Raw genomic sequence first — 27,287 nt, 5'->3', positions numbered from 1 at the left:
TACACAGGTGTTATTGTTGTTTTCTTTCCCTAAAGCTGCTCTGTGTTTGGAATGATTTTATAAGCATTGATTAAAACCACTGCATTGTGGCCTGTTCTAAACATTTTAACCTGAACTGCTGCTGCTGCTGTTGCTGTTGCTGAAATAGACTCAAATGTTTTCTGTTCACAGGTATGAGAAAAATCTTGTGTTTGCCCAGCGTTGGGGAATTAGAAAAGGGATAGTGATGGGATTCTTTACTGGATTCATGTGGTGTCTCATCTTCTTGTGTTACGCTCTGGCCTTCTGGTACGGCTCCAGACTCGTCCTGGATGATGGAGAATATACAGCAGGAACCCTTGTCCAGGTACTTCCGTCTTGATGACCTAGATAGAACATTTCCTGCCGGTATCTCAGAAAAGTCCACAGTGAAGGCATTCTGTTTATCCCGTTAGTGTCTGAAGGAGGAAAGCCTCAACGATTTGATGGAGTCCATCTGTTGAAACAGCAATACTTGTGCCTTTTATAGTAAAGGGATGCTGAGCATTTGAGTTCGTGAGCCTCGTGATTTCATGCTTTCCAGTCAACAGAAGATATTATAGCTGTAAAACAATGATTTTTCTGATTGAGTCCAAAAGATGAAAATGGAAAGTCAGGGATCTCCTAGCTAAAAATTAACAGCTTATGTGGTTGAGCTTAATAATGGCATAAGATATGTGCTAATGGACATAGTTGTTAAATACACTCACTCATAGTTACTAAAATACAAAGCCAATAATATCCTCAACTGGACAGGTAATACAAGTATATTTTATTTCTCACTTGCACTGTAGCCATGCTATAGCTAATGCCTTGACTACTTTAATTTCCAGTATCTTTTCAGTTGTCCTTTCAAGAATTAATTATTGAGCATCTACTATATGCCAGACTCATACAAAGTGTAGAGAATTCGGTAGTGAGCAAAAGAAATGTGATATTTGCCTTGATGGAATTTACAGTTTAGTGGGGAAGCTAAACAATAAATAATCACATAATGCGTAATGACGATGGTATTATATGCTGCAGAGGACAGGGACCTCGACAGTGAATAGCAGGTGTGGATGGAGTCAGGGAAAGCTCTTTCTCCCGCTCACCTTTCCTCCTTAGCTTACAGTGCCTCTCCTTACAGTTAGACTGTTGTCATTGTTCAAATTCCCAAGTGGATGGCACTTCCCCAGTCAGGTCTTCCATGCTCATGCAGTCTTTTATTCTCCTGCATGGTTTGCTGAACTTTTCCTTCAGAGTCCTTGAATGAATCTGAACACTTGCATTTATTCACATTTGTTCCTGTCCCTTCCCACCCTCACACAGTAAGCTCCATGAGGTCAGGGAGGTAAAACGTGAAATATATGTTCCATTTGGTCTGTTAATTATTCAATAAATTATATTAATTTAAAAAGCATGGAAGTGGTTTCATATAAGATTCTTAAAAAAATATTTTGGCTCCAGATTCTAGGTAGGACAGGCATCAATTAAATAATGCAAAATACCAAAATTTTGTGCACCAGAAATTTGCTAGCCAGAAGCCTGCAATTTAAGACCTACTGCTTTTATATAAATACATATCTAGGGAAAGTTGAATAGAAATTCCACTTGCAAATAGAAATGATTATTAGAGGTCAGACCATAATCACTCTAAGGCACTGACTTTATTTCATTAAGAGCATGGTAATACACGAAGAATGACTTTTTAAAATTCAGTTTTTCTTTGAAAGATAAACAGCTGGCATCACTTGAAGTTTGTTTAAAAAAAATTAAATATGATAAATCATGTTAAAATGTTTTGTAAACCTTAAAGGGATAGCATAGATGGAAAGTGTTACTATTATCGTAATTTAACCACTTTCTTAATAACTTTAATATAGCTTTGCACATTTGAAAAGTCAGTGAAAGTACTGCAGGTCTAAAATCTGACTGTAAAGTCCTTTGTCTTTATTGACCTAATGATTCTTAAGAACTTTCAGCTTTACCAAACTAGAAATACCAGTAGTTGACTTTAGTCTCAGCAGCTTGTATTTGCTCGCTCTGCAGAAAGATATGCACTGAGAAAAGACATCCTTCTTTTGATTCCTTGCCTGCAAGGAGGGGACAGAAGTGTGTACAAATAACGGTTCAGAGGGCAAAATGAAAAAATGGTATTGAAAATACACAATTCCAGTTGGAATCACTGAATTACCACTGAGTTACCCTTGGTAACTCTCTTCAGCGAAGATCCAATTTTATGGTTCTATTAAAAGATAAACTGAGGCATATTAAAATTTTTAGAAGTTTGTTTGAGAAAAAATAACTCCTATTGGGCACACCAAACCAGAAGTGGTTAGAGGGGGGTCTATTAATAAAAGCTAGGGGAAAGACTTTATAGAGAAGAGGAGGAAGCAAAGCAAGGGAATTATTTGATCGACTGTAGCTTAAGTAGTTGCCTTATTGGGGAAAGCCTAATTGGCTGTTCGTGATTGGTTGTCCTTAGGTTTTGATTTCTTAGCCTTTAGGCATGCAGGCTTAGGTTCTGGTCGCTTATGTAGGCTGCCACATTAGGTGGCATTAAAGCCACCTCGGTCTAACGGCGTCCTTGTTTAACTCATTGAACAAGTTCTCACCTTCAAGTTTCCTGCCCGTTGGATTATAGGCTACTCTATACCTTCTGTAAAGAATTCCTTCTCTCAACTGATATTTCTTGAGTACTTACTCTGTGCAGACATGGCACACTATGTGTCTCTAACATTTTAATCATCAATAACTAACCTCACCTCCTTTTCCTAAACTTTTCCTTGCAAGCCTCCACTTACATCTTAAGAAACTTTTCTTTGGGAAGATGAGAGACATTCTTTAACAGTATAATCATTGGTAAGCATTCCCTTTGTGGTTCTCTCTCTCCCTCTCTCTCTCTCTTTCTCTTGAGCGTGCATGCACTTTTTTGGCCATGCTCTGAGGAACAAACTATAAAGGCTGAGTTTGCATAAGTTGAGTTGAGTGTTTATGCACTCAACTCAGCTTATGCTTATGTGTTAATGCATTAAACTAATTAACAATTAGGTTAATCTAACACATTTTGTGATGCACAAAATCATTATTGGCTGCACGGTAATTGGGCATAAATGGTAAGTATTTCACATAAATGACTGTAATTAATATCACTTGTACATGGACAAAAAACATACTCTATGATCTATTATGAAAAAAAGATGAAAGGGCACTGAATGGTGCTGATGGCTGCTCTTTCATGCCCCTCTTAAGTTTCAGGACTCGATAATGAAAAAGTAACAGCAGTAATAGAGAGGAACATTATTCAGTGTATACAAGGTGTCAAGCACTGAGTGAAGTATTTAATATAATTACCATGTGTAATACTCACAACTTCACTCTGTGATTGATGCCATTATGCTACCAGTTAAAAATGAAATGGAGCCATGAGGTTGAGAAATATATGCCAGATAGCACAGGGTGGGATTTGAGCTCAGATCCCTGTGACTCTGAGGCTTGACCCATTAACTGCTGTTTTCCTGTTTCTGAATCTCTTCCAAGGGGCCACAGATCCCTTTTAATTTAATTTATTTATTTACTTATTTAATTGAACTCTAGTTGATTTACAATGTTGTGATAGTTTCAGGTGTAGAGCAAAGTGATTCCGTTTTTTATATATGTATATATATATTTTTTTCAGATTCTTTTCCATTATAGGTTATTACAAGATATTGAATATAATTCCCTGTGCTATACAGTAGGACCTTGTTGTTTATCTATTTTATATATAGTAATGTGTATCCATTAATCCCAAACTCCTAATTTATCCCTCCCCCACTCTCCCATTTGGTGACCATAAGTTTATTTTCTATGAACAGATCCCCTTTTCTCCAGCACAGCACACCCACAGATAAATTATTCCCCAGAGGTCTCTTTTGCCCTCCCTCTTCCCACACCACAGTCCACAGGGCTGAAGAGTGAGATATTTGGGGTGAGAAATGATGTGTGTTAGCTACTGCGATGGTATTAGGATGTGTACCTCTCTCTGTCTCACTCCCTCTTTCCCTGAGGACCCCGAGAGAGATGTTTGCTTGAGGTAGTGCTTGCAAAGCCAGGCTGAGCAAGGGTTTGACTCTAAACTTCAGTTCAGGCCACTAGTGAGTTGGTCTAGAATCAGCAAACCATGGCCCACAGGTTAAATCCAGCCTGTGGCCCGTTTTTGTAAATAAAGTTTTATTGGAACATAGCCACAGTCATTCATTTCCTACCATCTATGACTGCTTTTGTACTACATAGTCGAGGAATTGAGTTGAATAATAGCTTCAGCCCATATGGCCTAAAAAGTCTAAACTCTTTACTAACTGGCCCTTTATAGAAAGTGTTTACTGACCCCTGAACTAGGACATGTGGAAGGCTTCTTTTGCTCAGTTAGAAAGACCTCTGATGAGGGTGGTCTTAACACAAATTAGACCACAGGTACTGCTCTGTCTGTTCATCTTCTCACTTCCTAAGTGTGGAATCTCACTTCTTTCATCATCATCATCACTATTATTTATGTGGCTGACATTGGATTAATCACCTTTACACACATTATCATTTACTTCTCATAACAATCCCTTGAGGTATATGCAATCATTATCCCTGTGTTACAGATAATGAACTACTGGGGCTTGAGAGAGTAAGTAATCTGCCAATGGGAGGAAGTACCTGCCATAATTAAGGAAAAGGACAGATGGACAGATGAAGGACAGTTGAAGAGAGAATGTTTGTCCCCATGCATAGAATAGAGAATTCAGGGAGAAGGCAAGAAGGAGCTGGCCCACAGCATCTGGATATATGGAATAGAGAGGTTACTGAGAGGGAGGAGATGCCTGACTGGCTTTGAGAAGCCCCATGGTCCAGCCATAAGGGAGAAAGAGAATGGGGAGGGACTCAGGTATTTTGCCCTGATGTGCTATAACCCATGGGAAGAATCCAGCTCATGAAACCACTACAGACTAGGTTCATTTGATTACCCGAAAAAGACTACATTCATGCAGGTGCCAACCTTTATTTTAGCTCAGAAAATAACTCCAGTCCTCAATACATGGTGGCCAACGAAACAGCCTCCATGTGAGCCACGTGACTAAAGCTCATTCTTTGGTTGAAAGGGTGAAGTCTTGTGCTTCTCCTAGAGGCCAACATGACGAATTGCCTCTTTGCTTCTTTATAAACAGCTCTGATTAAAAACAGAGTGCTGACCTACTAGACAATGGACTTGAGGATATGGGGAGGGGGAAGGGTAAGCTGGGACAAAGTGAGAGAGTGGCGTGGACATATATACACTACCAAACGTAAAATAGCTAGCTAGTGGGAAGCAGTCGCATAGCACAGGGAGATCAGCTCGGTGCTCTGTGACCACCTAGAGGGGTGGGATAGGGAGGGTGGGAGGGAGGGAGACGCAAGAGGGAGGAGATATGGGGATATATGTGTATATATATAACTGATTCACTGTGTTATAAAGCAGAAACTAACACATCCTTGTAAAGCAATTATACTTCAATAAAGATGTTAAAAACAAAACAAAACAAAGCAAAACAGAGTGCTGTTGGGTAGGAACATCTGATCATGATCAGGTAGCCTTCCCCTAACTTAATGAGATGGCCAGGTTGGTGAGTCAAAGAAGAGCTTCACCAGCTCTGCACAGGAGCCTGGTCACTCCACTTGTGTGCAGCAGCAGTAGATGAGCCTGGAAGCTGGACAAAATGTCAGTCAAGAGCCTGGATTCAAATAATGCTCTACCCCTTAATACACGTTGAGACACTGGGTAAGTTAGGCAGCCTCCATACACCTCTGTTTCCTCTTCTGTTGTAAGGATTAAATGAAGTAATACGAGTAGAGCACTTAAACACATACCTTACTATTATTGTTATTATTGCTAGTAGTAGTATAGCAGTAGTTATCCTAAAAACTAGTTCACTAGTAGCAGGAATATAGCAGTAGTAGTAGGCATATTTTGCATGTACCAGTCTCTAGGACAATCAAGCTAATCACAGTGTCTTTATCATTTCAACAACCCTTTAACCAGAAGTCTTTAACATTATAAGGCTGTTTATATAATGAATCAATTATCGTATCACTACTCTAACCCACTCAGTGTCTATGTGCTGCCTTGTTTAGACCTCTTACTGATCTAAAAACATGTTCTTCTTTGTAGAATAGTGATGTTCAATCAAAAATAATGTAGTCTTTTAAATCAAAACAGTAGAAAAATTGGAGATACTTTGCAGAACAAAAACTGTTCCTAGTGTTTCCAAAGAGCTATTTAGCTTTGAAACTCCCACAGAAGAATATTTCTGAGAAATCTTTGAGTTCACATGGGCAGCCCAAATGACAGTGAAGACTATTTACAAATTGATGAAAACTATGTTTGTCTCTTTTTATTACAGATTTTCCTCAGTGTCATAGTAGGAGCTTTAAATCTTGGCAATGCCTCTTCCTGTTTGGAAGCCTTTGCAGCTGGCCGTGCAGCAGCCACCAGCATTTTTGAGACAATGGACCGGGTATGTAAAAGCCAGAAGTAAAGGCCATTAGCAGGTTGGGGTTGGGGGGAGGAATGAACTCACGAGGAATTTATCCTCAATGTTAAAAAATATGAGAAACTATCACAATGCCCTTAATTCAGCAGTACTTAAATAAGTGCTGTCATGAGCCAGACCCCATTCTGAGCTGGCAGTGCAAGAGTGAAGTAGAACAAATAAGGCCCCTGCTCTCATATCATATGGGAAATAGGCAATACCAAAGTAGGCACATTCAAAGATAAGATAATATTAGATGGTAATAAGTAAAAGCAAGGAAATAAAATAGGTCAGTGTGATAGTGGTTGGGATAGGGGATGGATTGAGTGACAATCCATCACTCAATAAATTGAGTGACAGTGACAGTGACACTGTTTCTGAGCTGAGAACCGAAGGAGGTGAGTCAGCCATGCAAAAGGGGACTCGTGGGAGGGGAGATGCCTGAGAGGTGAGAGCAGGGAGGTATCCATGGAAGAGATCTCCAGGTTGGAAAAGGGCTTGGTGAGTGCAAGGAACTAAAAGTCAGTGTGACTGAACAGAGTGAGCAAGAGACAGAGGCTGGAGGAATGGGAAGGGGCCAGATCACGCAGGACTTTAAGACCAAGTTCATAAGATTAGATTAACTTCTAAATGTGACAGAAAGTCTACAGGCTTGTAAAGGACCCTGGCAGCCTGGCTAGGATTTCCCTGGTTAAGTTATTGAAGGACATCAGTGGTCAAGCTAGAGAGGTCAAAATTCAAGAACAGAAAGGGGGAGGTGGCAATATGTTGTTTTATATTTTGGGGTTTCATTCATTGGGGTATAAAAAGATTGTTGAAAACCACATAGAGCTATCCAAAGTCTACCTCATTCTTAGGGTTGTTGCATGCTCAAGTAAGATGACGAGTCTGAGAGGCCCCTGAAACGATTACAAAAAATTAAGGCATTTAAAAATTATTTTATTATTTTTACTAGAGACCAAAGAGGAAGAAATAGATGACACTGTAGCCCCAAATAGAGATATGATGATGAATTTCTCTCACTAGTGAGGTAGAGGGAAGAAGTTGACCCTGGAGTGTTCTGGTAGATGGAGATGACCCTCACTCTTGTCTGATGACCTAACAACATGGTTAAGTTCTGAATTAGGCTCACCACTAACAACAACAGAGGTGGAATTCAGCATATCAGTTGAAAGTTGGTATATTTGAAGACACCACTTGAGAACGTTAGTTTTAATCATCATCTACAATAGATACTTAAATGTCGGGTACTACTGGACCTTGGCCTCTTGAGATGCCTCTACTTCCTCAAGTGAACAAATGGGCGTATCACCTGTCTAGTTAGGTTACAGTGATGATTACATAAATGAAAAAAGCATATTAAAACACCTTGTACATTGTCTTCTGTGGTATCTCAATTTACAATACTCCATAATAATATCAATATATTATATACTAATATATTAATTATAGATCAATACTATATATTTCCATAACATCTTATGGAAAAACCCAAACGAACTTTTTGGCCAACCTATTATATTATTTTATTGTCATTATGTAATAATATATCATAGTAGTATACAGTAAATACTAATTAATTAAATTAATGTGATAATATTTTATACCAATTATATGATCATTGACATTTTATATTAATTATAATTAATTGTATATTAATTATTTATGTAAGTTTGGTTATATATAAATATATGTAATATATTAATACTACTATATAGTAATAGTAATTACAATAGTAATAATCTCACATTAATTTCTCAGTGAATGGTAGTGAATATTATTACTATCATTAATGCATATGTAATGTGGAAGCAACTTATCTTTGGCATATCACTGCAGTGTTTAACCTGGTGGTTGTTCTGTTTTATGAATCAGTTCAAACTGAGATGGACAGTAAATGCATATAATACATGCTGTTGCTATATTCCTTTTATATTCTACTCCAGAAACCCCTCATTGACTGCATGTCAGAAGATGGTTACAAGTTGGATCGAATTAAGGGTGAAATTGAATTCCATAATGTGACCTTCCACTATCCTTCCAGACCAGAGGTGAAGGTAAATGCCAATTTCTTCTTTGATGATTCATTTCCAGAGCCACAGAATAATTGTTTTCATGAAGCGTGACTTATTTTCCAGGAACAAGGCAGGGAGACACGTTTCTCTGGAAGTGACCTCAGGTGTCTTGTCATTCCTCAGGCCACAAACCGTATTCCTTGTGATAATAATATATGCAAATCTCTCTGGTGGGAACACAGTCTGGTAGCACATTCAGGTTAAGTCAACTGAATGATGCTCTGTTAAGATGAGTAGCAGATCCTGTCACTGTGAGTACAAGCTAAACAAACTGCAAAACAGTCAGAACAATCCAGAAGGATGGCTTATCAACCACCTCCTTAAAGCCTGCAGGAGGCGGGACACTGAGTGGGTAGGGTATGAAGTGGCAAAGGAAAGCTGCTGTCTTTGACGTTTTTTATTTCCTATCCATAAGTTCACAAGGATCTCTAGATCCGTCCCTGAAGGAAAGGCAATCTTGTGATATTATGGTCACATGTCTTGTACTAGGTGATTGTCCAGGGCACATGGTGAAGGAAATTTACAGTTTTCCCGTACCTACTGAGCAAATATCTTTAAAGCCAATTTACCCCACAGGAAAACTAGGATCTACTCCCCAAATGAACTGGCTTTGGGAGGAGACTTATCCCTCATTTTTAAAGAGTATCTTTAGCCACCCTTTCTTTTCATTTTTTTATTTGAAATATAGTTGATGTACAATATTGTGCTGGTTTCACGTATACTACATAGCAATTTGACATTTGCATAACGTTATGAAATGATCACCATGATAAGTCTAGTAACCATCTGTCCCCATACAAAGTTATTACAATATTATTGACCATATTCCTTATGCTGTATATTATATCCACGTGCCTTTGTTTTATAACTGCAGGCTTGTTCTTCTTTATCCCCTTCACTTATTTTCCCCTCTGGGAACCACTCCTTTGTTCTCTGTATCTCTGAGTCTATTTTCATTTTGTTTTGCTTGTTTGCTTGTTTTGTTTTTTAGATTCCACATGTAAGATCACACAGTATTTGTCTTTCTCTGCCTGACTTATTTCACTTAGCATAGTACCTTCTAGATTTATCCATGTTGTCACAAATGGCAAGATTTAATTTTTTAGAGCTGAGTAATATTCCTGTGTGTGTGTGTGTGTGTGTGTGTGTGTGTGTGTGTGTGTGTGTGTTTATATGTGTATACCACATTTTCTTCATTCATCTATTGATGGATACTTAGGTTGCTTCCATATCTTGGCTATTGTAAATAATACTACAATGAACACTAGTATGCATGTATCTTTTCAAATTATTGTTTCTGTTTTCTTCCAGTAAATACACAGAAGTGAAATTGCTGGATCATATGGCAGTTCCATTTTTAATATTTTGAGGAAACTTTGTACTGTTTTCCATAGTTAGCTACCCTTTCTTAATACTATTTCTATTACCCCCACAGAACTTAATCCCATGCAACTTAATTCTAATACTACATACTTATAATGTAGGTAAATATATATATATATATATACACACACACACACACACACCTCATACATATCTATATATAAAACATAGTTACATATATTCTGATAACATTTCTGAAGTATATTTTTGATTACTGTAATGTAGCACTATATATATATATATAAACATTAAATGTCAACATATGTAAAAGTGCTTTGTGAAATATAGATCACAAGGTAGTACTTACTCAGTAAAGACTTTTGAACAGATAACTGAAAGCTTCATTTATAATATCTGTACGGAGCTAGTTCATAATAGCTGTTCAACAAATACCGGTTGAATTGAAATACATTTATGTCATTTCTGTTTTATCTTCTATCCCCAATGCCAGTAGTTTGTTTTAATAAAGTCTTCTACTGCTAAGTGGCTTTCTCCCCTAAGCTAATTGGGACAGTCTCCTTGAGGTATCCTGACGTGTCAGAAACATTTTAAATTAGATTCTAGAACATACTTTTCAAATTCGGCCTGGCTTATTTACTTCAACAGTGTTTTATTTGTTGGTTACAGCTATCAGTTTATTACTAAGTAATGTGCTAAATGCTAAAACCACATCCTAGGCATTGTTTACTAATTTTTCTGGTTATTGAGGGAAATCAGTGGATATTGCTCTGAGGGCATAAGTAAACACATACACAGTGTCCTCACAAAGCATTCTAACTTGTAGCCTAATTGACAGCAATCTGAACATTGCTCTTTTCCTTTCTCTGCAGATTTTAAATAACTTAAGCATGGTCATTAAATCAGGGGAAATGACAGCTATGGTAGGATCCAGTGGAGCTGGGAAAAGCACGGCACTGCAGCTCATTCAGCGATTCTATGACCCCAGTGAAGGCATGGTGGGTATTTTCTAGAAACTTCTTAATCCACGGGGATAGGAAATTGCAAATGGTTATACATTGGTCAGACACAAAGGCCTAGCATACACTGAGACCATCCTGACATCTTCATAGTTGACAATGATTTTTGACGGAACCAACTGGACTAATTCCCTCCATGGTGGTTGTGTTCGATAAATAACCAGTCCATATGCTCAGTGATGTAACTGAATGTGCAGATACATTCAAAATGGTATTGCTGCCTCTTCAGTGAGGGAACATTTCCATTTCTTTCTTCTTATTGTAACAAAATTATTATTGTTCCCTAAGGTTCTCCAAACGCTAAGTATAAGAAAGCTTACATGACCAGAATTAACAGAGAACAGCTCTCGATTATTGCTTTGAGAAGTTAGGTTAAAAAACTACTGTTTCTTTCTCCTTGTGTTTGTCTGACTATCAACATAGATTGAAACTAAAAAAATATATTGATAGTTGCTATTTATCAATATTATATGTCAAGTGCTTTATGAAAATCATCACTTATTTTCACAGTGACCTCCAAAGATAAATATGCCCGTTTTGCAGATGAGGAAGGAGAGAGATTGAGATCTGAACCCAGATCTGTTGGATGCCAAAGGCTATGCTCTTTTCACTCTGCCTCAAAATCATTCTTGTTAACATCTCCTTGGTGCCTTTAGATAGGATCATTTGACTGTATATTAAATGACTTCCATGCAGTGAGCTCTATAGAATGCATGTACTGTCAGAGTGGCATGGCAAATGTGATAGAGTTCTCTTTCTTCACAGACACTTTGTTCTCTGATTGGGTATTCTTTGCTACATACCACCATAACTATGTTCTGAATATATAGAAATCATGTTTTCTTGATGTAAAATTTTTACTTTTTTCTAATAGTAATATTTATTTACTTATCACACTTACAGTTTCAATTGCTTTTGAACAGCCAAGTGTCATTTGATGAGTCTGGCCAGAAAGTAAGATTTTGTTCTAAACATATATATACAAGATAGAGATCATTGCTTATTTTCATTGTGTCTTTTGAAGTTCATTTTGGCCTCAAGTCAAAAGATAAAAATATTCAAAGTATGGTGAATAACTGACTCTACTCTTTATTAAGGAATTAAAAACTTTTCTACTCCTGGGCCAATCATGTTAAACTATATCAAGTGAGCTTTATACCAATTGTGTTTCTACAGCGAATTGTCCTACAGCTATACTTGATTTCAATTTATGTTGTCATCCTTATATTAACAACCACATTGTAAGAGGAATTGTTTCTTTTACAATCTCGTTGGTCTCTTTTTTTTCTCCCCATAGGTCAAGTACAACCTAATAGTATGACTCAGAACTCTGAAGGATTCCAAGAGAAGTGACTTTGTATTCTTGTTCTCTAGGTGACCTTGGATGGCCATGACATTCGCTCTCTTAACATTCAGTGGCTTAGAGCTCAGATCGGGATAGTGGAGCAAGAGCCTGTTTTGTTTTCCACCACCATTGCAGAGAATATTCGCTATGGCAGAGAAGATGCAACGATGGAAGATATAGTCCGAGCTGCCAAGGAAGCCAATGCCTACAGCTTCATCATGGACCTGCCACAGGTATCCCTAGCCTCTCATTCCAGAGGGAAACCCAGAAGTCGTAGAAGGCAAAAAAATTACACAGTAATGTGCATTTCTTTTCATTTGATTCCTAAATTATTAAAATCTTAATGTCATGTTGTAATTTTATGCCCAGAAATGTATCTTGAGTTTCTCCCCTTTGTCTGAAAATATGTTGTTGTTAATATATCAAAAACCTACCAAACGGGGGTAGCTTTCTTTTAAAAGCTCCTTTGACCCAGATACAATTTCCTTATTCTGTCTATTAAGCATTTGTCTAAACGGATGATAAGTTTGTCATGTGGCAGTAACTTTCACAATGCCCTTTTGATGGCTATCATTGTCACTCCTCTCTAATTTTCTTGTGCTTGGGCAGCTAATACTGTGTCTTCAGTACTGTATCTCACATATTCAAAATTTCCTCATTCATCTTCATTTTATACAACACGACAACAAAAACCAACTCCCTAGTAATATACTTGTATGGATTTCGCGGCCAGTGGTCTGCTAAATGGAAGAGTTATTATTGCTAGTTTACACATAGTTAGCGCTTACTACATATCAGGCACTGTTCTAAGCACTTTACATCTGTTAATTCATTTAGCTCTCACAATCATCCTGTCAGGCAGCTACTATTATTATCCGCATCTACCGATGGAGAATTGAGGTTCCAAGAGATCAAATCACTTGCTCAAGGCAGGAGAGACAAGGATCTCATCCAGGTGGTCTGGCTCCAGAGTCCGTGCTCTAGAATACTTCCTACTCAGCCTTCTAAAATATTTGTATGAATAGGATTTCAGCTGCGAGTATTATATAGTCTAGTGGTTAAAAAGTATAAAGTTTTAGAATCAGTCTGCCTCCATACAAATCCCAGCTTCTCTACTTGCAAGCCTTATGAACTTGGGCAAGTTACTTTGCCCCCTTAGGCCCCAGTATTTCCTTATGCATCAACTGAGCAGAATAATAGTACCTACCTCATGTGGCATCTGTGAGGACTAAATATGATGATATGTGTAGAGGGCTCAGATTCATGCTTTCTACATGGTAGGCGCTCAACTCATGTTGGCTAATAATAAGCAAGATAAAAGTCTGACCACAGTGCCCCATTGTGAGATTCCAGTATAACACTAGACATACAAGATACTCAGTAACTGTTTGCTATTCATGATAATGATTTTAAAGCTACTTTGATCTTTCATTCATAATATATAGACAGTTTTAGCGTTGTGTTTTTCTGTGTTGTCTAGCTAGAGAAAAGAGACAATGCTTTGATACATGCTCTAATCCTCTAAGATGGATTTTCAGGACCCTGATCCACTTTTATTGTGGTGGAAACATTTTATTTGAAGTTGAGCTAAAGAGAAACATTTTTACATCCCAGAATGAAAGGATAAATCAGTATCTTTATTTTATACACAAATATTGATTAGATAATACCCTGTTTCAGGAAAGAGTCTTTTTAAGTGAAAGGCGGACCTGTGAAAATTCATGCTTGAGGAGGAAGCTAGAAAGGACCTTTGTAAAGAATCGGTCAGGATCCTTCAAATTCTCCCTCTTCATTACTGATGTCACCTTCTTCCTAGCAATTTGACACTCTTGTTGGAGAAGGAGGAGGCCAGATGAGTGGCGGCCAGAAACAAAGACTAGCCATTGCTAGAGCCCTTGTCCGAAACCCGAAGATCCTACTTTTGGACATGGCCACCTCGGCACTGGACAATGAGAGTGAAGCCATGGTGCAAGAGGCACTGAGTAAGGTTTGTTGAAAGTCTGAGTTCCTTTCATAAGTCTGTGTGGAAATTCTTATGTTGCTGTAGGAAAGGCAGCTGTAGAGAGAGGAGAGACAGAAAGAGGGACAGAGAAGGACTACATGGGTCAGTGTTTCCATCTGGAAAATATTGGCTCACCACTATGTTCCTCACAGTTGAATGGAAGACATTATGATGTGCTTCTAAAAGCTGCACGTGTAAAATTTTAAATCTTGTTAAGTCTAACATAAAATATGTGATTTAAAAAATTTCCATTTTGGTTTTCAGCTGTTGATTAAGAGCAGCAACCGGACCAGTTGCTGATTGGTGTGATGTGATGTGATGGCGTTTATTAGCTACGAGAAAGCATGCTGGCATTTTCTAATGTCTGTACAGCCTGTTTAAGGATCTTCCCAGGAACTGAGGCTCTGCCTTACTTGTGGATTCAGAGACTGCCCAAATGTCAATGTCAGCTCTGTCTTACAGTCTGGCTTAACTGTGCACTGTACACTCTTACAGGTTCAGCATGGGCTCACAATCATTTCTGTTGCTCATCGCCTATCCACGGTTAGAGCTGCAGACGTCATTATTGGTTTTGAACGTGGTACAGCAGTGGAAAGAGGCACCCATGAAGAACTGTTGGAAAGGAAAGGAGTTTACTTCACTCTAATGACTTTGCAAAGTCAAGGAGATCAAGCCTTTAATGAAAAAGACATAAAGGGCAAGTGCCTTTTCCATTATGCTTGTACATTATATTAAATAGTTAGCTATATATAATGTTTTTTGGATTTCTATGCATTTTAATATACAGTATCTTATTTGTTCTCCTCAAAGCCCTGGGAGACATTATATAGATGATAAAGGAAAGAACAATGCTCAGGAGGTTTATTTATTGATCAAGTCATAGAGCTAAAACACAGGTCTTTTGTGGAAGAACTTTCAATTCCATCCCTTTTTTCCCTCACAGTTTGCAAATAGGAGAGTCTTCCTAGAGTGTCCTGCACTCAGTAGGAGCTCTCCTCTAGTTGGCTGAGTGAATTAACCAATGGCTAAAAAGGCTTATGCTTATTTTCACTAATGTAGGTAGATACTTCAGGCCCTAGTGTACCTTCCCTTTTTCAATCTGAATTTTCAGGTTTGGTGGTTTACCTCAACCTACGTTAACCAAACATTCCAAACTTTCTCTACCATATCACGTCTGGATTTGTGAACGCTATTGGGTAAAATGACTGTATACGTTTAACACATGTGATTTATTCTGAAAAGTTTTGGTTTTGTTTTTTAACTTGGTGCGTCTATCTTTTTTTTTTTTTGCCACCTCTAGTAGGCTTCTCATAAGTTTTTTTGTGGTTCATATCGGCTATATCTATAGGTTTTCTATTTCTGTGGTGATAACACATAGGCTATCATATAGTTCAAAAGATTCACTCTTGCTCAGTATTTTGATTTTTTTGTTGTTGTTTTTGTTAGAATGTGCTGGACAAGTGCTAACTTTCATTTATTGCAATAAAGTTAATAGACTGTTTTAGCATCAGACATAGTAATGATATGCTAGGGAAATATAGTAAATAATAATTTTATTTTGATATGGTTCTGTTTATTGTATGCACTAAGGGATCACTTGTGTTGTGTTGAATAGGAAAAGATGAAACTGAAGATACCTTACTTGAGAGAAAACAGACCTTTAGCAGAGGGAGCTACCAAGCTAGCTTAAGGTAAGCTCAAGTCACGGGGCAGATTTTAAAGTTTTCAGATGTTCTTAGGAGCCCACTGCAGCTAAGATCCTCTGGCAATACCTCAGGTACAACCTGGAGAGCCCTTACTTAAGCACAGCCCCAGGTCTTGTGTAATAATGAACATGCAAATGAATCCTTGCTTGCTATATTGACATTTCTGTCTCCAATTCATAGAGATTTTTTGTTTAAATTTGGCTTCTCATTTTATTGAGGGTAGGGGTCATGATAAAGATGCTCTGTAGTTAAAACGTTGTTTATTAAGCTTAGAAAGGGGATTTTAAAAAAATCTCTTCAGACTTGTCTCCCAAAACTAACTGTGGTATGAAGCACTGTCTTAAATGGAGGTCAAATTGATGCCTTTAGCTTCATTCTTCAACCTACTGAGCTGTAATTGAATTACAAATATTTCTGCTCCCAGAGTTACCCATCCAAAGTCATATCATTCTTTAACTAGGTGAAATACGAGAGTCATTGTCTGACGTTTAAAGAGAATTTTCCTAAACATGAATTTTTTTTTTCCTAGATCAATACATGGGCATTGACTTCCAAAGCATATTTTTGGAGCATGCTATATAGCAAGACTATAAATTTAGCTTTTCATTCTGGTTTAAAAGTTTAAAAAAAAATAGTTCCTTTAATGTTAAAAGTCTATGTATTAAGAATAATTCTGCCCAGGAGTATTTGTCTATATTTGTGAAAATGTTATTCAAGATCTTTTTTTCTTAAGGTAGGAAACTATTTGTAGGCAACAGACTGACAGCATATTTCTCCACCATGGAGTTTGCCATTTCTAGGACATATAATTCAAGGCTGTGCTCTGAACAAAGACTCAGTTTAGGACTTGCTCATTCAAGGCAGCTAATTGTTTATTGAAAAATGGTTAAAGAAGCTTAAAATATAATATTCAGGTAACAACTCCAAGTAGTTCAAACACAGATTTACTTATTTTTAATATTCACTGATTTTTATTTTTCCTTTTAAGAACAAGTCTATTCAGAAAAATTCTAAGAAATGCTAGTTTTATTGAATTTTTTGAATTTGGAAAGTAATAAAACAATAGCTTCATGTTTCTCTGTAAAATAAAAGATATAAAAATTGCCAAAAATGTTAGGCAATTTTTATAGACATCTGGTATTATGTTTAACCAGCTTTTTTTCTGATTGGAAGAAAAAAAATTATAAAGGTCATTAGAATCACAATCTGAAGATACCAACTAACTTCTTAAACACAGAAAATGACTAGGCAACTCTTTTGATCACTAAATCAAAGAGGAGATGTATCTCATGGTCATGTCAACAAGAAAATTAATATTTTCTTAATTTTTCAGATGAACAAAATTTTTCCCATTCTACATAGTTTACTTACAGTTTACTATTAGGAACAGATAACCATTTTTAATATAAATATTTCCTATTTAGCTATTAGTTCTCCATCTGGGTGACTGGGAAGAGAAACACAGAAATACCACCTGTACACAGAAAGTAGCTATTAACCTCCTGCAGAGAAAGATTTATAAGTTTGAGTAAGAAGGTCTGTTAAAAATATCTTATTGTGTATGCTGACAGATCGTTTTTTTAAGATGACTCATTGAAATGTTCATTTGTATCATATTTCCTTGGCTTCAGTCCTTCTGATGCCTAAGTCTCTCTTTAGTAATGTATTTTAGGTTCAAGAGCAATTTCATGGATGACAGTAATTTCCTAAATAATAATGTTGACAGAGAGAACATATATTCCCAAATTAGCTGTTTTTATTTGTGGTGGGAAGTGGCACTCAGCTTCTGAGGAAGGGAGGGGCAGATGTTGTAGTTTCTGAAAAGGGGTGTGATAGAATTCTAATGCTGGTGTTTATGGCAGACCAGAGGGGGCAGGTCAGGCCCCTGTCTCACACCCTTACTGCCCATGGTCTCAACTGGGACAGCTTATGCTAGACAGGTGGAATGGTGGGCAACAGGGAATGAGAGAAAGAGAGATTTAAGAAATATAAGATGAAGTAGTAGAAATTCGAGGGGACAAGGATCAAGGTCTTCCATGCTCAGAACTGGGCTGTAGGCAGCTATATTTTGATGCCCTCTTCTTCTGCACATACTCCTGCCTTGGCTTCTACTGCTCTGAGTTTCTATTTAGGCCCATAACCTTAAGTCTCAGCCCTGTCATGCACTCTGCTCTCTCTAGCTGACACATACCTATTTCTCATACTTTTGGGAGATGACCTCTCAACCTTAGTTAACCTAACTTAAAGAGATGACTCTATTGCTGCAGAGTTTCAGGCCAAGTGGGAGGGGATTGGGGTGTCCCGGAGGCCAGTGTGGTAGCAGGGAATCGGGGTGAGGTGTGGTTTCATGCCTGATCACAGTGAGACTTGGCAATAGTTTGAGCAAGAGCAAGGAAGATGGAGGACTTGACATAAATGCGCCTGTTGAACCTGGTGACTAAGGGGACAGCGATGCCATCAACAGAACATGGGAACAAATTAGAGTCATGCAGTTGATGCATTGCTGCCTTCTCAAGAAGGCTAGATGAGCATCAATAATAGGCAGGCACCACCTTGGTATTTGTTTTAGTCTAACTTCACCTGCATACGGATGACAGAGAGAGACTTATGAATAGCTCCATCTAGATCACACTACCACAGCCGATGCAGGTCTCCTCATCTCTAAATCATTCTCTTTATGCCGTACTTCTTCAGATTAAGTGCTTTGATAGTGTAACTTCTGTCCTCTCAAGTCTTCAGGATTGCCTGTATCACTTAGACTCTATTTGTAAATGGCTGAAAACCTAAGCCAACCTGGTTTAACCTTTAAAGGGAAAGAATAAGTTAACATAACTCAATAAATAGTCCAAGGAGGCTTTGGCATCAAGCAAGGCTGGGGCTTCGATGATTTGTCCAAGATACATACCGTTTCTTTCTCTTTCCTTCTCTGCTCTACTTATTTTTCAGTATTCATTTTTCAGGAAGCTTCTTTCCTTGACATAATTGCCAACAGCTTCCAGTGTCACATACTTTCAAGTTTAATCTAGAGGAGAGTAGGAGTCTCCTTCCTAGAAATCTCAGGGAAAAAACAAAACAATTTGAATCAATTACTTCCTGTATCTGCTCTATACTAAGTATATATAACTAGTAACTCTGTCTCCATGCTTCTCTTTATACTGTTCTGTCAATCAGCAATGCTCTTCCCTCCAGCCTACAGATACCCAGAACCTACTTTAACCACCTCCTCTGTGAAACTTTTTATGGTAACACCTGACATACATTCCTTTTTCCTTTAAATTTCCATACTGTTTATTTAAATCTGCCTTATAGCACTTACCACATTCTCCCTTACATCAGGGTTGGATGCATGCACTGCTCTTCTATAAAGCCCCTTAGGGAGAAGTCTCTAATTGACCAGTCTTTGTATCCCCCAAAGCACCTGGCACTGGTTTGCATGTTGTAGGTGCACGGTAAGCTTCTGTCGAGTGAATGAATGAACACACCAAGTTAAATTATATTTCAATAAGAGATTTGTTAACTGAATCCATCCCTATGGGCAGTATATAGCCTGGAGAAAACCTCACTAGTGGCCCTCTTTCCTCCTACTGGTCCATTTGTATCCAGGTGGCATTATGCTAAAGCAAACATCAGGGTGAAAGAGAGAGAGAGGGAGAGAAGGAGAGATAACAAAACTACAGCCTACAAACAGAAGGGAGGTAACAGTGATGGACCATTGCCATTATAGCAATTAGTAGAACCATGTGGGTTTGGAATGGATTTGAGTCTTGGACCTTTTTTTGGTGGACTAGTGGAACAACTTTGCCCCCCTTCTCTTTCTCCCTCCTCGGTTATACTCTGAATCAGGGTCTAGCCTGCTGTCCACAGCAACCAAACTGATTAGCTTTGCCTTAAGAATAGCTCTATCAAACTTTACCAGGAAGCTCCCTTATCTGGTTACCATGTAACCTAGCAAACATTTCTGTTCATTTGACACAAGTGATGTAAACTCGGAACCAGCTGAGTCCTGTTCCAACCTGCCCATAATTTATAGGCTAACTCATCTTTCTGTTTACTTACAGAGCTTCCATCCGGCAACGGTCCAAGTCTCAGCTTTCTTACCTGGGACCTGAACCTCCATTAGCACTTGTAGATCATAAGTCTACTTATGAAGAGGACAGAAAGGTCAGGTACCGATCGCTCAGGGGGGGATGGAAGAAGTCTCCCCTGGAGACTACTGTATGCCCTTTAAGCGAAGATGAGTTTTCAAGGCCTTTATCTAGTATTATTTCACTAAGTCAAACCAAATGGGAGACTCCATTAAGACCTGATGGAAACTCTAAATTTTACATAATGTTTTACATGATATTTTAAAAGAAACACAAATTAATTAAATACTTTTAAGAATACATGGTAACTAAAACTGAGCTGTTAAGGCTTAATTGATAGTTCTTAGATGAACCATTCTAATAAACATAAGCAAATTACAGGTACTTAGCAGATTATTTGATTATGTAGGTATCCTTTAAAAATTTTTAAGGATATCTGAAAACTATTTTTGTAAAATTTTAAATCTCCTTCTTAAATTATAGTAACCTTGGCAAAAGTGTTTGACAACAGAAATGTTTGATATACAAGTTATCACAAATTTTAAATTAATGGGGACTGATTAGGTTTTATGGGCATTTGTTCAGTTCATACAATTTTATAATAATTGTTTAAGAGTGCATTTAAAATTAACACTATTAATTTTAACATCATTCAAAACAACATAAAAATGAAAGAGATAGGAGAAGAATCAACACATATAACAATATTAAATTTTCTTCATCAGGATGTCTATTGCTGTGGTGGGTACAGTCTAACTTTCACATAAGGTGACCATCCCTCCTCCTCAAATCCTTGCTTAATCACTGAACTTCATTCTTCAGCCCTGATACTCCCATTTTCGATCCCCCATTACTCTTCATTTGAATCTTTTCATGGCAGTTTTCTTATTGAGGCTTATTTCAGGTCATGTTGTCTTATCCCGTTACTAAATTATAAGCTTCTTAAAGTTGGTGACTATATATTATTTATGATTGTATCAACTTGGGCACTTTGCCTTGCCCTGAGAATAGCTCTGTCAAACCTAACCAGAAGGTCCTTTATTTGGTAACCATGTGACCTAGCGAACATTTCTGTTTATTTGACACATGTAAACCTAGAATCTGTTGAGTCCCGTTCCAACCTGCCCATGATCTACAGACTCTTTGATCTTTCTGTTTAGTTACAGAGCTGCACGTAGTAGGACATCAAGGGATTTTAAAACTAGGATGAAAAATTAAATTTTTATAGTAAAATAAGGTCCAAACCACAAGATATATAAAGAAAATAAGTCAGAGAATATTTTAATTACAAGCACATCCATTGTACATGATGTAATTTTAAATTGTCTTTAAAGAATTTCAGTATGAGAATCCATTTTGGGAGTAATTATAAACACTGATTCACAATGCCAAATTTGGAATAAAGTACTACTTAACAATCTTATAACTATGATGGAAGGATTATTAAGGCTCTCTTTTGGCTTTAATATATTGATAATAAATAGATAGAGGTCTCAATATCTAATAGAGTTGGTTTAAATAAATTTCATAGAAGAACACCTTGTCTCAGGAGCAGAAGGATGAATCCAGTGAGAGAAAATGTTTAGCAAGCATGGTTGCTTACTGCGTCTTGCAATTAAGGACTCAGCACCTCTTCTAGTTCTAGAAACAGGTTCTTCATTTATGTCCATGATGTTGCCACTCATAACTACAAGATGCATTACGTAAGGAGTTTAATAAGCTTCAAGGGAGAAGGAACTAAACACTGCCCTGATGTTTCAAACATAGCATAACATTGAATCGTATTCAATTTTTAAAAATAAATTTATTTATTTTATTTATTTATTTTTGGCTGCATTTGGTCTTTTTTTTTTAAACATCTTCATTAGAGTATCATTGCTTTAAAATGGTGCATTAGTTTCTGCTTTATATCAAAGTGAATCAGTTATACATATACATATGTCCCCATATTTCTTCCCTCTTGCATCTCCCTCCCTCCCACCCTCCCTATCCCAACCCTCTAGGGGGTCACAAAGCACCGAGCTGATCTCCCTCTGCCATGCGGCTGCTTCCCACTAGCTATCTATTTTACATTCGGTAGTGTATATATGTCCATGCCACTCTCTCATTTTGTCCCAGCTTACCCTTCCCCCTCCCTGTATCCTCAAGTCCATTCTGTAGTAGGTCTGCATCTTAATTCCTGTCTTGCCCCTAGGTTCTTTTGATCTTTTTTTTTTTTTTCCGGTACGCGGGCTTCTCACTGCGGTGGCCTCTCCATTGTGGAGCACAGGCTCTGGACGCGCAGGCTCAGCGGCCATGGCTCACGGGCCCAGCCGCTCCACAGCATGTGGATCTTCCCGGACCAGGGCACGAGCCCGTGTCCCCTGCATTGGCAGGCGGACTCTCAACCACTGCGCCACCAGGGAAGCCCCTGACCATTTCTTTTCTTTTTTTTAGATTCCATATATATGTGTTAGCATACGGTATTTATTTTTCTCTTTCTGACTTACTTCACTCTGTATTACAATCTCTAGGTCCATCCACGTTACTACAAGTAACTCAGTTTCATTCCTTTTTATGGCTGAGTAATATTCCATTGTATATATATGCCACATCTTCTTTATCCATTCATCTGTCGATGGACACTTAGGTTGCTTCCATGTCCTGGCTATTGTAAATAGAGCTGCAATGAACATTTTGCTACATGACTCTTTTTGAATTCTGCTTTTCTCAGGGTATATGCCCAGTAGTGGGATAGCTGGGTCATACAGTAGTTCTATTTTTAGTTTTTTAAGGAACCTCCATACTGTTCTCCATAGTGGCTGTATCAATTTACATTCCCACCAACAGTGCAAGAGGATTCCCTTTTCTCCACACTCTCTCCAGCATTTACTGTTTGTAGATATTTTGATGATGGCCATTCTGACCGGTGTGAGATGATATCTCATTGTAGTTTTGATTTGCATTTCTCTCATGATTAATGATGTTGAGCATTCTTTCATGTGTTTGTTGGCAATCTGTATGTCTTCTTTGGAGAAATATCTATTTAGATCTTCTGCCCATTTTTGGATTGGGTTGTTTGTTTTTTTTGATACTGAGCTGCATGAGCTGCCTGTATATTTTGGAGATGAATCCTTTGTCAGTTGCTTCATTTGCAAATATTTTCTCCCATTCTGAGGGTTGTCTTTTCATCTTGTTTATGGTTTCCTTTGCTGTGCAAAAGCTTTGAAGTTTCATTAGGTCCCATTTGTTTATTTTTGTTTTTATTTCCATTTCTCTAGGAGGTGGGTCAGAAAGGATCTTGCTGTGATTTATGTCATAGAGTGTTCTGCCTATGTTTTCCTCTAAGAGTTTGATAGTGTCTGGCCTTACATTTAGGTCTTTAATCCATTTTGAGTTTATTTTTGTGTATGGTGTTAGGGAATGTTCTAATTTCATTCTTTTATATGTAGCTGTCTCGTTTTCCCAGCACCACTTATTGAAGAGGCTGTCTTTTCTCCACTGTATATTCTTGCCTCCTGTATCAAAGATAAGGTGACCATATGTGCGTAGGTTTATCTCTGGGCTTTCTATCCTGTTGCATTGATCTATATTTCTGTTTATGTGCCAGTACCATACTGTCTTGATTACTGTAGCTTTGCAGTATACTCTGAAATCAGGGAGCCTGATTCCTCCAGCTCTGTTTTTGTTTCTCAAGATTGCTTTGGCTATTCGGGGTGTTTTGCGTTTCCATACAAATTGTGAAATTTTTTGTTCTAGTTCTGTGAAAAATGCCAGTGATAGTTTGATAGGTATTGCATTGAATCTGTAGATTGCTTTGGGTAGTAGAGTCATTTTCACAGTATTCTTTCTTCCAATCCAAGAACATGGTATATCTTTCCATCTATTTTTATCATCTTTAATTTCTTTAATCAGTGTCTTATCATTTTCTGCATACAGGTCTTTTGTCTCCTTAAGTAGGTTTATTCCTAGATATTTTATTCTCTTTGTTGCAATGGTAAATGGGAGTGTTTCCTTAATTTCTCTTTCAGAATTTTCATCATTAGTGTATAGGAATGCAAGAAATTTCTGTGCATTAATTTTGTATCCTGCTACTTTACCAAATTCATTGATTAGCTCTAGTAGTTTTCCGGTAGCATCTTTAGGATTCTCTATGTATAGTATCACGTCATCTGCAAACAGTGACAGCTTTACTTCTTCGTTTCTGATTTGGATTCCTTTTATTTCTTTTTCTTCTCTAATTGCTTTGGCTAAAACTTCCAAAACTATGTTGAATAATAGTGGTGAGAGTGGGCAACCTTGTCTTGTTCCTGATCTTAGTGGAAATGCTTTCAGTTTTTCACCATTGAGGACGATGTTGGCTATGGGTTTGTCATATATGACCTTTATTACGTTGAGGAAAGTTCCCTCTATGCCTACTTTCTGCAGGGTTTTTATCATAAATGGGTGTTGAATTTTGTCGAAAGTTTTCTCTGCGTCTATTGAGCAACATGTATCACGTTGATTGATTTGAGTATATTGAAGAATCCTTGCATTCCTGGAATGAACCCCACTTGATCATGGTGTATGATCCTTTTAATGTGCTGTTGGATTCTGTTTGCTAGTATTTTGTTGAGGATTTTTGCATCTATGTTCATCAGTGATATTGGCCTGTAGTTTTCTTTCTTTGTGACCTCTTTGTCTGGTTTTGGTATCAGAGTGATGGTGGCCTCGTAGAATGAGTTTGGGAGTGTTCCTCCCTCTGCTATATTTTGGAAGAGTTTGAGAAGGACAGGTGTTAGCTCTTCTCTAAATGTTTGATAGAATTCACTTGTGAAGCCACCGCGTCCTGGGCTTTTGTTTGTTGGAAGGTTTTTAATCACAGTTTCAATTTCAGTGCTTGTGATTAGTCTGTTCATATTTTCTATTTTTTCCTGATTCAGTCTCAGAAGGTTGTGCATTTCTAAGAATTTGTCCATTTCTTCCAGGTTGTCCATTTTATTGGCATAGAGTTGCTTGTAGTAATCTCTCATGATCCTTTGTATTTCTGCAGTGTCAGTTGTTACTTCTCCTTTTTCATGTCTAATTCTATTGATTTGAATATTCTCCCTTTTTTCTTGATGAGTCTGGCTAATGGTTTATCAATTTTGTTTATCTTCTCAAAAACCAGCTTTTAGTTTTATTGATCTTTGCTATTGTTTCCTTAATTTCTTTTTCATTTTTTTCTGATCTGATCTTTATGATTTCTTTCCTTCTTCTAACTTTGGAGTTTTTTTGTTCTTCTTTCTCTAATTGCTTTAGGTGTATGGTTAGGTTGTTTATTTGAGATGTTTCTTTTTTCTTAAGGTAGGATTGTATTGCTATAAACTTCCCTCTTAGAACTGCTTTTGCTGCATCCCACAGGTTTTGGGTCATCGTGTTTTCATTATCATTTGTTTCTAGGTATTCTTTGATTTCTTCAGTGATATCTTGGTTATTAAGGTGTGTGTTATTTAGCCTCCATGTGTTTGTATTTCTTACAGATTTTTTCTTGTAATTGATATCTAGCCTCATAACGTTGTTTTCGGAAAAGATACTTGATACGATTTCAATTTTCTTAAATTTACCAAGGCTTGACCTGTGACTCAAGATACAATCTGTCTTGGAGAATGTTCCATGAGCACTTGAGAAGAATGTGTATTCTGTTGTTTTGGGTTGGAATGTCCTATATATATCAATTAAGTTCATCATTTTTAAAATATCATTTAAAGCTTGTGTTTCCTTATTTATTTTCATTTTGGATGATCTGTCCATTGGTGAAAGTGGGGTGTTAAAGTCCCCTACTATGATTGTGTTACTGTTGATTTCCCCTTTTATGGCTGTTAGTATTTGTCTTATATATTGAGATGCTCCTATGTTGGGTGCATAAATATTTACAATTGTTATAACTTCTTCTTGGATTGATCCCTTGATGATTATGTAGTGTCCTTCTTTGTCTCTTGTAATAGTCTTTATTTTAAAGTCTATTTTTTCTGCTGTGAGAATTGCTACTCTAGCTTTCTTTTGATTTCCATTTGCATGGAATATCTTTCTCCATACCCTCACTTTCAGTCTGTATGTGTGCCTAGGTCTGAAGTGGGTCACTTGCAGACAGCATATATACAGGTCTTGTTTTTGTATCCATTCAGCCAATCTATGTCTTTTCATTGGAGCATTTAATCCATTTACAATTAAGGTAGTATCGATATGTATGTTCCTATTCCCATTTTCTTAATTGTTTTGGGTTTGTTATTGTAGGTCTTTTCCTTGTCTTGTGTTTCCTGCCTAGAGAAGTTCCTTTAGCATTTATTGTAAAGCTGGTTTGGTGGTGCTGAGTTCTCTTAGCTTTTGCATGTCTGTAAAGGTTTTAATTTCTCCGTCGAATCTGAATGAAATCCTTGCTGGGTAGAGTAATCTTGGTTTAGGTTTTTCTCCTTCATCACTTTAAATATGTCCTGCCACTCCCTTCTGGTTTGCAGGGTTTCTGCTGAAAGATCAGCTGTTCACCTTATGGGGATTCCCTTGTGTGTTATTTGTTGTTTTTCCCTTGTTGCTTTTAATATTTGTTACTCGTATTTAATTTTTGATAGTTTGATTAATATATGTCTTTGCATGTTTCTCCTTGCATTTATCCTGTATGGGACTCTCTGTGCTTCCTGGACTTGATTAACTATTTCCTTTCCCATATTAGGGAAGTTTTCAACTCTAATCTCTTTAAATATTTTCTCAGCCCCTTTCTTTTTCTCTTCTTCTTCTGGGACCCCTATAATTCGAATGTTGGTGTGTTTAATGTTGTCCCAGAGGTCTCTGAGACTGTCCTCAGTTCTTTTCATTCTTTTCTCTTTGTTCTGCTCTGCAGTAGTTATTTCCACTATTTTATCTTCCAGGTCACTTATCCATTCTTCTACCTCAGTTATTCTGCTATTGATCCCATCTAGAGTATTTTTAATTTCATTTATTGTGTTGTTCATCGTTGTTTGTTTCATCTTTAGTTCTTCTAGGTCCTTGTTAAATGTTTCTTGCATTTTGTCCATTCTATTTCCAAGATTTTGGATCATCTTTGCTATCATTATTCTGAATTCTTTTTCAGGTAGACTGCCTATTTCCTCTTCATTTCTTAGGTCTGGTGGCGTTTTGCCTTGCTCCTTCATCCGCTGTGTGTTTCTCTGTCTTCTCATTTTGCTTAACTTACTGTGTTTGGG

At 37.5% G+C, this 27,287-nt stretch overlaps 1 protein-coding gene across 3 annotated transcripts in view; it reads left to right on the top strand.

Moving 5' to 3' along the window:
* Window positions 1-27,287, top strand: part of ABCB11 (ATP binding cassette subfamily B member 11) — a 95,594-nt gene that overhangs the window by 37,392 nt on the left and 30,915 nt on the right. For all 3 annotated transcript variants that reach the window (XM_033423510.2, XM_033423508.2, XM_004267269.4), the window contains 9 exons: window positions 172-346; window positions 6,408-6,521; window positions 8,483-8,593; window positions 10,825-10,950; window positions 12,346-12,549; window positions 14,133-14,303; window positions 14,814-15,015; window positions 15,934-16,009; window positions 20,083-20,185. In XM_033423510.2, coding sequence (XP_033279401.1) covers window positions 172-346; window positions 6,408-6,521; window positions 8,483-8,593; window positions 10,825-10,950; window positions 12,346-12,549; window positions 14,133-14,303; window positions 14,814-15,015; window positions 15,934-16,009; window positions 20,083-20,185 — 1,282 coding nt within the window. The remainder of the gene's footprint in view (window positions 1-171; window positions 347-6,407; window positions 6,522-8,482; window positions 8,594-10,824; window positions 10,951-12,345; window positions 12,550-14,132; window positions 14,304-14,813; window positions 15,016-15,933; window positions 16,010-20,082; window positions 20,186-27,287) is intronic.

This window comes from Orcinus orca, chromosome 7 (genome assembly GCF_937001465.1).
Source record: "Orcinus orca chromosome 7, mOrcOrc1.1, whole genome shotgun sequence".
Taxonomy (NCBI): domain Eukaryota; kingdom Metazoa; phylum Chordata; class Mammalia; order Artiodactyla; family Delphinidae; genus Orcinus; species Orcinus orca.
The sequence above is the reverse complement of the archived record's forward strand: the minus strand, read 5'-3'. Positions and strand labels throughout refer to the sequence as shown.